The sequence below is a fragment of the Carlito syrichta genome, unplaced genomic scaffold (assembly GCF_000164805.1).
Source record: "Carlito syrichta isolate Samal-C Ts95f unplaced genomic scaffold, Tarsius_syrichta-2.0.1 Scaffold296665, whole genome shotgun sequence".
Lineage (NCBI taxonomy): Eukaryota > Metazoa > Chordata > Mammalia > Primates > Tarsiidae > Carlito > Carlito syrichta.
In genome coordinates, this window is record NW_007240761.1 from 30648 (window position 1) to 44639 (window position 13992).

The 13992-nt window shown below is 60.7% G+C and overlaps 1 protein-coding gene and 1 pseudogene across 2 annotated transcripts in view; one reads left to right on the top strand and one right to left on the bottom strand.

The window, feature by feature from the left end:
• GRTP1 (growth hormone regulated TBC protein 1) overlaps positions 1-13992 on the bottom strand; it is a 21854-nt gene that overhangs the window by 4256 nt on the left and 3606 nt on the right. The window contains exons 2-5 of the mRNA XM_008054583.2: positions 13121-13245; positions 10365-10461; positions 324-496; positions 59-244 (exon numbers count right to left, since the gene is read on the bottom strand). Of these exons, the coding sequence (XP_008052774.1) occupies positions 59-244; positions 324-496; positions 10365-10461; positions 13121-13245 (581 nt within the window). The remainder of the gene's footprint in view (positions 1-58; positions 245-323; positions 497-10364; positions 10462-13120; positions 13246-13992) is intronic.
• On the top strand, positions 1879-2385 carry LOC103256822 (annotated as a pseudogene). Its single transcript, XR_002481778.1, has one exon. The product of XR_002481778.1 is annotated as a 40S ribosomal protein S24 pseudogene (transcript).

Below are 13992 nucleotides of genomic sequence, written 5' to 3' on the forward strand. Positions count from 1 at the left end.
CGGGCAGGCAGAAGCCCCGCCGGGGACGGGGACGAGCCACGGCGCCCCTCTCGCTCACCTGCATGAACACGTGACACTCGGTGGCGAAGCTGCCCTGGGTGATCTGCTTGAACTTCTCGCAGATGTCGGGGATGCTGGTGGCCTCCAGGATCAGCGCCTGGTGCTGCTTGATGAGGGTCAGGGCCACCCGGAAGATGATCTTGGAGCCCTCGTTGAACAGACAGTCCCAGATGCGGAGCACGGTCTGCGGCGAGCAGAAGCGTGTCGGCACAGGGGCCCGCCCCCCCTGCCCACCGGGGGCCCCCGCCACGCGCGGGGCTCACCTCCACGGGCAGCACGTCCACAAACAGGCAGATGAACCAGCGCGACACCAGCAGCGTCCACAGCGCGCCCAGCCGCTCCACCAGCGCCCCCACGGCCGGCAGCTTCGCCCGCACCAGCTCGCCCAGCACCTCCTGGTCGGTCTTCAGGCCCAGCATGGCCGGGCTGTAGTAGTCTGCGGGGGAGAGGGCACTCGTCGCCCGCCCTGCAAGCCACCAGCCCCGGCGGCCTCAGCTCCCTCCGAGCCGGAGGAAGAAATCAGGGCCGTGGCCGTCCCCGAGGCAGGAGCGGGAGTCGAGGCCAGGCCAGGCCAGGCCTGCGGGCACGGGGCTCTGGGGAGAAATCCCACGGCGAGGCCCTCGGGATGTCCCGGTCTCCGAGGGGACTCCCGTGGCGAGGCCCTTGGGATGTCCCAGGGGCTCGGGGAGGGAGGCTGGAGACCACCCACGCCAGGCGCCTGGTAAGCCTCAGGTGGGAGACGGGACCCAGAGAGATGTGGGCACAGCTGTGCTCGTGGCAGCCGAGAGGCGGGGCAGCCCGGCGTCCATCCGGGCGGATGGGAGCGCGCGGCGTGGCCCATCCACACGGGGACGCCACTCAGCCTCGAAGAGGAAGGACGTCCTGACACCTGCCGTAGCAGGGCCCGCCCAGGTGTGAGGCAAGTCAGTGCCAGAGGACAAGCCCCACGCGGGTCACTCTGCCAGTCTCGAGTCATCAGACCCGGGGAGACGAGAGAATGGCGGGTGCCACGGGGGCTGGCGGGGGCCGGGGAGTCAGTGTCTGGCGGGACAGAGCTTCAGTTTCAGACGACAAGAAGGTTCTGGAGGGGACGGCGGTGACGGGTGCGCAGCAGTGTGAAGGTTCCATCCCCACCCCACAGGCACCTGAACTTGGTGAGGACGGCGAGCTTCATGGGGCGCGTTTTTAGCACAACAAAAACTCAACTGTCACGCGGACAGACACGCGCAGCGTCTCCCCTTTGAACGCACATCTGTCTCGCAAAGCCCTTCGCGGCTTCCTGCCTCGTCTTCTAGTGTGTTGGTGTGATGTGTTACACTGGATGGATGTCAGTGTTGGATTTATGTGACGAGAGAACTCACTGCGCGGTCGTGTGACCGTGGCCACACGCCGTGGAGTCTGGGCCCATCTGCTGCCGCGTGCACCTGGCCACACTGGGCGGGGGCGACTGAGCTGAGCTTGATCATTCAGTGTCTTGAATTTTGTTTTTGAGTTGGCGTCTCGCTCGGCCACACAAGCTGGAGAGCAGTGGCACATTCCTGGCCACCGCAGCCTCGACCTGCTGGGCTCAGGGCGATCCTTCCGCCTCAGCTTTCCAAGTAGCGGGAACTACAGGCACGCGCCACCACACCCGGCTCATTTCTTGATTTATTGCAGAGATGAGGTCTCGCCAAGATGCCCAGGCAGGTCTCAAGCCCACGGGCTCAGGCAGTCCTCGCCCCTCAGCCTTCCAAAGTGCCGGGATTACAGGCGTGAGCCACCGCGCCCGGCCCAGTGTCTCGATTAAAGCAGTCGGTACACTCCCTGGCTGCCTGAGGATTGACAGCCATCATGAACGACTCGGTAACTATTCGGACCAGGAAACTCATGAACAACCGTCTGCTTCAACGGAAACAAACGGTCATCGATGTCCTTCACCCCGGGAAGGCAACAGTACCGAAGACAGAAATTCGGGAAAAACTAGCCAAAATGTACAAGACAACACCAGATGTCATCTTTGTATTTGGATTCAGAACTCATTTTGGTGGTGGCAAGACAACTGGCTTTGGCATGATTTATGATTCCTTGGATTATGCCAAGAAAAATGAACCCAAACATAGACTTGCAAGACATGGCCTGTATGAGAAGAAAAAGGCCTCAAGGAAGCAGCGAAAAGAACGCAAGAACAGAATGAAGAAAGTCAGGGGGACTGCAAAAGCCAATGTTGGTGCTGGCAGAAAGTGAGCTGGAGACTGGATAACAGGCCAAGGACTAAAGATGGTGCAGTGATGGGATCTGTGGCCATTGTTTGGATTTTTCACGACCAGCTTAATAAACTGAAAACTTTTCACGTGAAAAAACAAAAACAAAAACGAAAACAAAAAAAACAGTCGGTACAGATACGTGACGTCATGGCCACGCCACTAGCTTTGAGTTGGCGCATGCGGAGCGCGTGGAACTCTCGGGCCCCCGAGAGGAGGTCACGAGCCGGCCCAGCTCAGCCCAGGGATTAGAGGTTCCCCCACGCCCTTGCGTACCTGTCTCCAGAAGCTCTGAGCCCCGCCCTCTCCTAACCCTTCTTAACGGAGCGCCTGTGCTCCAGCTGGGGGCAAGGTGTGGACACCCATCGGGTGCCCTGATCCCATGGGGGCTGTGGGGGCGGGGCCCGGGGCGGAGTGGGATTTGCAGCGCGGCACGGCGTGACCTTGGCCCCGGCACAGAGAAGCTTAGAACAGCCTCCAAAAATAGACACGCTAAACTTGTGCCCTGAACTCCACAGGGCTGAGCCGGTCACAGGGAGGATTACATAACCCCTGTGCTCAGCCCTCCCCGCTCTGGGAGTGGCCTGAGCGTGGAAGGCCAGGGGACCCCTCCAGGCCCTGCAGAGGGGCTGGTGTAGCTGGGCTGGACATTAGGAAGCGGACACTGGGGACTCCTGAGGGGGGAGGGATGGGAGGCCACCACCGAGTATTGTGCTCACTGCTTGGGTTCAAAAGAGGCCTGAACCGCGTCCTCACCCAGTCCACCCATGTCACCAACCTGCACATGCACTCCCACGCCTACAACTTTAAAAATCACTCATTCTGATTTTCGTAAAGACAGGATCTCACTATGTTGTCCATTCTGGTCTCCAAATCCTGGCCTCAGGTGATCCTCCCACCTCAGCCTCCCAAAGTGCTGAGATTACAGGCGTGAGCCACCGCACTCAGCCAGTAGCACCATTAGAACCAGGCGAGGCCACGTGACACCCTGGGGTTGCCCACAGGCCAGCAGGCTGCAAAGACGCTCCGAGTGGCCGTGGAGCTGCAGGAGGTGAGGACCGGTTGCAGCCCGCTTTGGCTCCACAGAGGTGCCGTCACCACGAGCTGCACGCACTGCGGGGCGTGCCTGGAGCGTGTGCACACCACCTGGAAAGCACGCAAAACACACGTGTGCGCACACGTACACACGGACCGTTTCCGGCCAGTCGACACCAGAGGCCCCGAGCAGCGTGCACCCAGGCCCCGGAGAGAGGGACGCCAGCCGCCCAGGCCGCCCACGCTGCCACGACCCGCCCTGGCTTGCGGTCAACCGGGAACTGGCAAGTCAGCCCCAACACCTGGGAACCGAAGGCGTTAGGAGCGCTGGGTGTGGACGTCGTTCCCTGAGGTGGTCGGGACCCGCCCTGGAAGAGAGCAGTGCTCACCTCTGAACAACTCTCCGCTGGAGTCTGGATTTGAGGCTGTCAGCAGGCTCGAATCTGTCCCAGAGGGAGTACGAGGACTGGTGGACATCCCCAGTACGCCAGACACAACAAGTCTTGGAACAGAAAAAAAAGCTGGGCATGGCGGTGCACACCTTGAATCCCAGCACTGTGGGAGGCTGAGGCGGGAGGACTGCCGGAGCCCGGGAGTTTGAGCCGAGCCCAGGCTGGGCAACATAGCCAGACCTTGTGTCTACAAAAAGTAAAAATATTGGCCAGGTTCAGTGGTGCGTGCCTGCAGTCCCAGCTACTCTTGGGAGGCTGACACAAGAGGAGGGCTCACGCCCAGGAGTTAGAGGCTGCGCTGAGCCATGATAGCGCCACTGCACGGGAGCCTGGAAACAGAGTGAGATCCCACCTTAAAAGAAGAAGTGTCGGCCGGGCTTGGTGGCTCAGCCTGTCATCCCAGCACTTTGGGAGCCCGAGACGAATGGACTGCCTGAGCCTGTGAGTTTGAGACCCACCTGGGCAACTTGGCAAGACCTCGTCTCTACACAAATTAAAAACTAGCCGGGCATGGTAGCGCGCGCCTGTAGTTCCGGCTACTCGGAAGGCTGAGGCGGAAGGATCGCCGGAGCCCAGCAGGTTGATGCTGGGGTGGCCGTGAGCGCGCCACGGCACTCCAGCCTGGGCGACAGAGCGAGACTCCAACTCAAAAAAAAAAGGTGCATAAACCTGTAGGTTCAAGAATTGTCTGTTTTGACGGCGGATCCCTGAGGAGGCAGGGAGGGCTCTGGCTGGGTCTGAGGACCACGTGAGACTTCCAGTCCCCAGAGAGAATGCTGGAAAGCGACCAGCCCGCCAGACCGCGACGAGGCGGGTCAATGTCAAAGGAGGACGGGGATGAAGGGCAGACGCCATTTGCCTTGTAGGCGTCTGCGTCTGGCTGACGCCGAAACCCACTCGCTTGTGATGATACAAGAACTGAGTCTTCAGTGTTTGCTTCTTAGGAACAAGGGAGTTGGACCCCTGGAGGGCCTGGTGCCGGCGTGCAGTGTGCAGCAACCACACCTGGATGCTGGGGCGCCAGCCCCCACACACAGTGCCGTCTCTGTGCTGGGGGGCCAGCCTCTGTGTTGGGAACATCCTAGTGCCATCCTTTTAGCTATTCTGAAACACACAATAGCTGTCCTGTCTCTGCCAGGCCAAGGAACGATACAAAACAAATGACTCGTTAACTGCATTTTCACCCTGTTTGCGACCTAATCCTGGGCCCTCACCCTCCGCCAATCTGCACTTTACGCCAGCTTAACCCAGACTCTCTCTCCCCTCTCCCACCACCCTTCCGGCCTCTGCTAACCAGCACGCTGCTCTCTGCCTCCGTAAGTTCCGTCTTCTTAGCTCCCCCATGGGCGTGAGAACACGGGACTTCTGTCCTTCTGAGTGTGGCCTCTGTCCCTCGGTGTCCCCCAGTTCCATCCACGTTGTTGCCAATGACAGGGTTTCCTCCGTTTGTGTGCTGGAATGGAATCCCACGGCGCCTCTGCCGGTCATCGTGGTCACTGTGAGCACCACGGCGGTGGACAGGGGGTGCAGTCTCTCTTCATCACACCGACTCCCTTTCTTTGGGATGGATGCCCAGCCGAGGGCCCAAAAGACGGCTGCTTGTCTTTCTTTGTTTTTCGGGTTGGAGTCTCACTGTCGCCCAGGCTGGAGTGCAGGGACACGCTCACGGCCATGGCAGGCTCGACCTGCTGGGCCCAGGCAATCCTCCCGCCTCAGCCTTCCAAGCAGGTAGCTGGAACCACGGGCACGCACCACCTCACCTGGCTAATGTTATTTATTGCAGCCACGCGGTCTTGCCGTGCTGCCCAGGTTGGTCTCGAACAACCCTCTTGCCTCTGCCCCCCAGAAGGCTGGGATGACACGCGTGAGCCACCCCACCTGGCCTGGTTGCTGTTTCAACAGGCAAAACAAACACTGCAAAACTTAATTGAAAAAATACAACATGCAAATGCCCCCCTCTCCCAGGTGGGAGATAAGCCCTAAGTCCTCCTCCAAAGGGGAGCCCTCCATGTGCCAGGCCCTGGAAAGGGCCAACAAGGACTCTGTACCACTGGGATCACCTCTCATCTGTGACAGCCTCGCTGGAGACTGCAGGGCTGCAGCCGTGGTGGGGGCAGGGGGCGCTGGCTTCCTGATGCCCGCTGGGGTGCCCCCGCCAGCACCCACCTAGCTGGGCAGGAGGGGGGTCCCTTCTCCCCTGCGCCTCTCAGGGATCCCCAGGCACCGCTTCTCCACCGGGGACACGACACCCCACGGGTGCCCTGAGCCCCGGGACAGTGGCTGTGACACAGCACGGGCCCGACAGCGGACTCCCAAGGCCGAGCGCCCGCTGGCAGCCTCCCAGGACCCCGACGGGGCAAGGGCGCACACGGGTCCTGGGAAAGCTTCTGCTAGTGGGCCTCCGGGTGCCTGCACGACCCTCCGGGCCCCAGGACGGCAAGACGCCACCGTGAAGCGGCATTTCTGAGTTGCTCGTGCGTGACATTTCACAGGCAAAGGCCAGAGGCCGTCCAACGTCCATTCGACAGAGACCCGCATCCCTGCTGCCCAAACCGTTCACATCTGCCAAGACACGCGGCTGCCTAGACTGCGCTCCAGAACTTGCCCAGAATGTGGCTTTTCAAAACACCTACACAGACACACATGCGCACACAGAACCGTGAGACAAGATCGACTCTGTCCAGCTCGCCATGATGTTACCAGAACAGAGCTAGATGGACAAAACTGCTTTTCTTTTTAGAGACAGAGTGTGGCTCGGGCTGGAGTGCAGCCTCAAACTCCTGGGCTCAGGGGATCCTCCCATCTCAACCTCCCAACTATCTGGGACTACAGGTGCAGGCCAGCACACCGGCTAATTTTTAAATTTTCTGTAGAGACGGGGTCTCGCTACCTTGTCCTGGCTGGTCTCAACCTCCTCCCGCCTCAGTCTCCCAGAGTGCTGGGATTCAAGGCGCGAGCCACGGCGCCGGGCTAGAATTGTTTTTTTCACGTTAGAATCAGCCTAGGACTTAAGCAAAAGGTATCGAATCTCAGCCAGGCTCATTTCCCTCATTTATAAAACAGGGATAATCACACTTAGTTGGCAAGGTTGCTGTGATGAAGCCTATCAACACACAGTTTCACTGTTAAAATACAGGCTGGAAAACGGCGTGGGGACGAAACATTCGGACGCCCCCCTACGGGGCCTGTCATGCCTTTAATTCCGCTGCTGGGTTTGGGTCTGTGAGGTTGGCTCATCTCAACGCTCTCTCTGCCCGCAGAGGAAGAACAGAGACCCCCACCCCCTGCAAGGCCAGTGAAGTTGTGTCCACCTTGGAGTTCATGCGTCAGCCCAACTCAGATCTTTCTCAATTCTGAAATACAGGTTTTAAAAGCCTTTCCGATGATTTCTGAAACCTCCGAAAAAGTCATCTTCAATGTCCAGTTCATTCCACCAAGCGCTCTTCCAAGTGGAAAAGCCCTGGGGCCAACAGCTTCTGGTTTTCTCTTTCTTCCTAAGCCCCCCAGGGGGGAATGAAAGCACCTGCAACCCACGACGCTTTGAAAGTGTACAAGTAGCTAAGAGCTCGGGGGAGAGGCTTAGTAGAAAACCGGGCAATGGACCAGGCTTGGTGGCTCAGCCTGTCATCCCAGCATTTTGGGAAGCCGAGGCAGGTGGATGGCCTAATCCCGTGGGTTTGAGACCAGCCCGGGCAACTTGATGGCACCTCATCTCTACAATAAATCAAAAAAATGAGCCAGGCGTGGTAGCGCGTGCCTGTAGTTCCGGCTCCTTCGAAGGCTGAGGTGGAAAGATCGCCAAAGCCCAGCAGGTCGAGGCTGCAGTGGCTGGGAATTGCCCCATGCCCCCCAGTCTGGGCGACAGAGTGAGAGTCCAGCTCATAAAAAAAGAAAAGAAAACCGGGCAATGACTGAGTCCACGCCATTAGCACAAGGACTGTAAACTCGACAACTAACGGGAGAGCCACCCCATGAGACTTCCTCTGCTGGAACTGAGAGCCCTTGAGCGTGCAGTGACGGCCAGCGTAGGGCTCAGGGCTGTGTCACGTTTCCAGGACTTCGCGGCATATGAGGCAACTTGTGAGACTCACAGGTGCAGAATCCATGCGGCCGCCACTGCGGCGCGACCTTTCCGTGGCGGAGCTGGGGTGTAGGCCTGGGTGGTCGGGTCCTAACACGAACGCTCCTGACCCCCAGGAGGGCCTACCTGAGAAAGACCAAGTTCAGGGGGCCTGGCACAGGCCCCGTAGACACCATACCAGGACAGGTGACCCTCGGGGGACATCACTCAGGTGTGGAAACGCACCTCGGTTTGGGCGGATGAAATTTTTGGCCACGAGCCTCACTCGCCGGCCTCTGCGCTGGGCCAAGCTGTGGCCCCGACAGAACCTGCTTGTGTCCACATCTTGGCCATCCTCCCAGTCGGAGCCGAGGTATTCTGGGCCACGTCATGAGCAGCCTGTTTCCCTATCTTTCTTTCTTTCCTTCCTTTCTTTTTTTCTGAGTCAGAGTCTCACTCTGTCACCCAGACTGGAGTGCAGTGGCTGCTCCCGGCCACCACAGCCTTGACCTGCTGGGCTCCGGCGATCCTTCCGCCTCAGCCTTCCAAGCAGCTGGAAGTACAGGCACGTACCACCCACCCGGCTAATTTTTAAATTTATTGTAGAGATGAGGTCTCACCAAGTTGCCAGGGCTGGTCTCAAACCCGTAGACTCAGGCAATCCTCTCACCTCGACCTCCCAAAAGTGCTGGGATTTCAGGCTGAGCCACCACGCTCGGCCAACTGTTGTCTTTTCATAGTTGGTCGGTCATTTGGGCTCCTATCTGCTGGGCACATGCTTCACCTCATGTTCGCTGAGCCGATCTCCTTTCTACTTGACTTTCATAAATTATTCAATAACCCAGATACTAATCCTTTGTTAAATATGAGATCCCACTGGGCGCAGTGGCTCACACCTGTCACTCCAGCACTTTGGGAGGCGGAGGTGAGAGGACGGCCTGAGCCCAGAGGTTTGAGACCAGCCTGGGCAACTTGGCGAGACCTCGTCAGTACAATAAATCAACAAAAATGTGCTGGAGGTGTTGGCGCGTGCCTCTAGTCCCAACTACTTGGAAGGCCGAGGCGGGAGGATCGCCTGAGCCCAGGCGGTCGAGGCTGCGGTGGCCGTGAGCCTGCCCCTGCCCTCCAGCCTGGGCCACGGAGTGAGATTCCGACTCAAAAAAAAAAAAAAAAATATGTGGGATCGAAGATGCCCTCACAAAGCCCACAGCTTGTCTTTTCACTTTGCTTGTGATGCCTTCTATCAAGATTAGCTCTACACATTTTAATATCATTAAAATGATCGACATCTGCTGCGCTCTCTGAATTGTGTCTAAGAGCTTTCTCTCTACCCCAGCTTCACACTTGTCTTAGCTAGCTGGGAGCCTCACTCTGGCTCTGGGGTCTCGGCACGTCTCTCCCCGCGGCACCCCACCTGCACCGTGTGGGTTAGCAGGTGGCCGGGACAGGGCTGGTGCTTGGGTCCACTCTCAGCTCCCCCGTCCTGGGTCACACAAGCGTCATCTCTTCAGCGAGGACAGACACAGAGGTCCGAGGGGGCACAGCGGGCCCTGCACCAGGCTCACCCCTCGGAGCTGGTGACCGGCCGGCGCTCAGCCTCTGGGATCGTCTCCTCATCTGTGAAGTGGGTTCTGCAGATGAGTCTGGGGGTCCCTTGCCCTGGGGACCGACTGGGATGTGCACGCCATCTCTCGTGAGCCTGGTGCACTCACCCGACAGCTGTGTCCAGCACCCTCTCACGTGCTGGACGCCAGGGGCCACCCTCACCTCATCCTCCCCGCAGGCCCAGACGGCCCACGCGCCCAAGGCACAGCCCCGCTGGGCAGGTGCCGGCACAGCCGCTGCCCCGGGGCCCCGCCCACCCGCCAGTTCGAGCTCCATCTCGCCCCAAGGGACCTGACACCGCCCTGCATGGGGTGCAGTGCACGTCACTAACACCGGCAGGTCCTGTTTTTATTGATAAGCACATTATTAATTCCTCTTCCACGACACAGTCACTGCACAGGAAGTAGAAAGATCTGAAAAAACGTCTTCACCCCAAAAGGCCATCCCAGCTGCCAAGTACTGTGGTGTCGCCCGGAATCACGATCTCAGCAACAGTCCACACGTGAGACCAGGTGGGCCGTGGGGACCTTCGAGCAGCACGGTCTACACTGCGGCCCCACAAGACTCGCCACAAAAGCCGCCCACTGTGGAAGGAGGACCCACACCTGGTCCCGCCCACCGAGGGACCGAGCACCCACACCCAGCCCCAGCCGCTCTCGCTCCAGGACCGTGGCACCGGGAACCCCACCAGGTAGAGACAGGGCCGGCTGCGGCGGGGGAACCAGCCATTAAGGGTTTTCCTCTCTTTAGCTCAACTGCAAAGGGATCTTTTTCCCAAGTGCATACGGACCCTTAACCTCAACTCCCAGACCATTCAACGGTGCGCTAATCAGATCTCGACCCTGCTGGGGACACCCTTTCGACAGCACCTGTCCCCGGGCGGTTGGGCACACGGCGGGAGCGTGCACGTACCAGGCAGTATCCGTCCAACAAGAGCATCTAAGAGCCAAAAAGATTCTTCTTCGTTCTTTGTTATCAGAATCAGATATCCTGCTATAAAATTCATCCCCTGAAAGCAGAAAAACGAGACACGGAAATTCACACTGAGTTTTAAGCCGCCGAACGAGTCCACGGCCCCCTGCCTGCTGGCCCCTCTGCCCCTTCGGTCCTCCCTGGAGCCGCGTCCTCCAAGCGACCCGTGAGTGGAACCTCACGGTCCCCAGGCCGCCGATGGGACCTGCTGCGCTCACTCACGCCTGCCAAGAGAACAGGACAAGGCGGCCCACGCCCAGCCCTCCGTGGCCCTCCAGCTGGGCCGCCTTCGCAGACGGACCCCAAGAGCTCGACGCAGAAAGCAGAAGGAGCCTGGACGGAGACCGCGTCGTTGTGGCCGGTGGAGGCCGACGCGGTGAGGCCCTACGACCGAGCGCGAAGGCCACGGGGCTGCGGCCGGACGCACGGAAACGAGCAGGTGTCGCGGCGGGCTCGGAAAGCAGCACACGCGAGCTCACGCACGCCGTCAACCACGTGGATGTCAGGCCCCAGTGCTGGGTCGAGGGCCTACCCCGGGTTCCTGGGCCAGTGACCTCCCCTGGCAAAAGGACAGGGCAGATGTGAAGACGGGGTCACGGGGAGCAGGGTGGGTCTCGACCAAGGAGAAACTGGACATGGAAACACAGGGAGGAGCCACACGGGACAAGCGGGGTCGGGCTGGGATGCCATGCACGGAGGCTGGACCGGACTCTCCTCACGGCCTCAGGAGCGGCCTCCCTGCGGACACCCAGAGCTCGGCCCTGCAGCCGCCAGAGCCACGAGACCAAACCCTGCCACTCACGGGCAAGGCCCTCTGCCCCAACGCCCACAGCAGACTAACGCAATAGGACGTCCACGCACACACATGTCCAGGTGCACGCATGTTCCAGAAGCCAGCAGAGCCCCAGCACCCTGCTGGCATATAAAACGGTGTTTTACACAAAGTGACTTTTAGCTGGGCGTGGTGGCTCATGCCTGCAATCCCAGCACTCTGGGAGGCCAAGGCGGGAGGACTGCTTGAGCCCAGCAGTTTGAGAGCTACCTGGGCAACACAGTAAGGCCCCACCACTACAAAGAAATTTTTAAAGTAGCCAGGTGGGCCGGGCTCGGTGACTCAGCCTGTCATCCCGCGCCTTTGGGAGGCTGAGGTGAGCGGATTGCCTGAGCCCGCGGGTTCAAGACCCGCCTGGGCAGCGAGACCTCATCTCTACAATAAATCAAAAAATCAGCCGGGCGTGGTAGCGCACGCCTGTAGTTCCGGCTACTCGGAAGGCCAAGGCGGAAGGATCGCCGGAGCCCAGCAGGTTGAGGCTGCGGTGGCCGGGAGCGGCCACTGCACTCCAGTCTGGGCGACAGAGTGAGACTCCGACTCAAAAAAAAAAAAGTAGCCAGGTGTAGTAGTCGTCCCAGCTACTCAGGAGGCTGGAGTGGAAGGATCGCCTGAGGCTAGGAAGTCGAGGCTGCGGCGGCTGTGAGCACGCCACTGCACTCCAGCCCAGGCAACAGAGTGAGACCCCAACTCAAAAATAAGTAGATAAAAATAAATAAAGAAGCCATTTTTAAAGCCCAAGAGAGCAGGAAGCAGGAAGACGCGACAGTTTCCTGGCCATCCGGCCTCTGCTCCGAAGGCTGCACTCCGGCTCCTGGACGCGCTGATGACACGGTGAGGTTGAGTGGCAGGGATTCGCCCGAGGGCCCCTTCTCCCTGCCAGCCTCCCGCCACGGGCACCCGTGCCCGAGTGTGGCCCCCGCCAGTGTGTCCGGGTGAGCAGTGATGTCGCCATGCGTCTCTGCTGTGGGCATCTCCCAGAGGTCTGTGCCCCCGACCTACACGCTGCCTGCGGTCTCTGCGGCCACTGGCCCAGCCGGGGGGACACCAGGCCGTCAAGGGAGGACAAACTGCAGGCAGCTCCACTCAGGCAGGGTCAGCACGTCACGCGCTTTTCCAGGACGTCTCTGGGGGTCCCCACGACCGTTAGGTCGCCACGGCCTCCTCCGCGGCCCTCTCTGGAGCCTCTGAGCTGGCCTCAGCTGCTGGGAGCCTCCCAAACACAGAGGCGCCAGGGCAGGGAGCTGCTCCCAGCCCCGAGGCGGCCGAGTTTCACCCGTGTCACCAGCAGCCACCGGGCCAGACACTCACTGGCCATGTGCCCTCTGCTCTTGCGGGGACACTAGCCTGGCAGGCTGCCCGCCGGCCACAGAGAGCTCAAGCCTGGGTGCCACGTGCATGCATTGACAGACAACACACCCCACCACTCACTCCCGTGAACGCCCTCACCCGCACGCAGCCAGCTCAGGTCCTGACGACCCTCGCGCTCCTGTCCACTTTCCTCCCCGCTGCGTCCCAGGCCTCCACCCTCCCCGTCTACGTATGGTGCCGGGCGGAGGCCGTGGGCGAGTGGCCCCTCCCGAGGACTAGCCAGAGCCCCTAGGTTGTGACGTGGGCTCCTGAGCAGGAGAGCCTCGGCTGGACGGGAGGCATGGCCCCCCGGAGGTGGCCTGGCCCTGCCCGCCCCGAGAGTCCGGTGAGGCCCAGCCTGGATGTGAGGAGTGGCTCCGTGGGGACCTGGCCCACCCACCCGCACTTGAGGACCCTTGTGAGCCTCAGCCGGGGCAGGAGGTGTGGCCCTGTGGGGGGCAACCTGTCCCCGCTTACCCCCCACCCAGGGGCCCCCGGGAGACGGAGCCTGGCCCACCTGGCAGTAGCCCACGCCCTGGTTGTGGCGCCCGTAGGCCAGCAGCACGTTGTACAGCGTCTTCTGCAGACAGGGCTCTGCCGTCCTCCGGAATTTCACGTTGTCCGGGAAGGTCCGGTTCAGGTCTGCGGGAAGCGCGCCGGGGTGAGCCAGCCCACCTGCAGGCCGCCGTCCCCACCGCCACCAGGTGGGGGCCGGAGACCGGCCACCCGCAGCACGCGAGTCGGGGAGAGCTCTGGCGGCTCCTCAGCCTCCAGGGGCCAAGGGAGGGAGGGGCGTGCCCGGCCTCGGAGACAGAGGCCGCCAGGGCGCGGCGGTCCGCCTCCACCCACCGTTTCCTCAGGTCCCAGCACAGCTGCCCCTGCTCGATCCTCGCGCTGCCCTTAGCCGCGGGGACGCCCACCCGAGGACGGGGCACAGCAGGTGGAACCGCACCGACTGCAGGAAGTGTTCCCATTCTGAAGGTGAAGGCATGAGGCGGTGGCCAGGCACAGTGGCTCCACCTGCCATCCCAGCCCTGAGGGAGGCCGAGGAGAGAGGATCCCTTGAGCCCTGAAGTTCGAGACCAGCCTGGGCAACACAGGGAGCCTCGCTTCAACAAAAAATAAAATCAGCCGGGCGTGGGAGGCCGAGGCGGGAGGATCGCTTGAACCCAGGATTCGAGCCTGTCGTGGGTTATGACTGCACCACTCGCTTCAGCCTGGGCGACAGAGCGAGACCCTGTTTTGGTTTTTTGTTTCTAAAAAAACAAAAACCCAGCGGGGCTCGGTGGCTCCGCCTGTAATCCCGCGCCCTTGGGAGGCTGAGGTGAGTGGATGGCCTGAGCCCGCGGGTTCGAGACCCGCCTGGGCAGCGAGACCTCTGCTCTACAA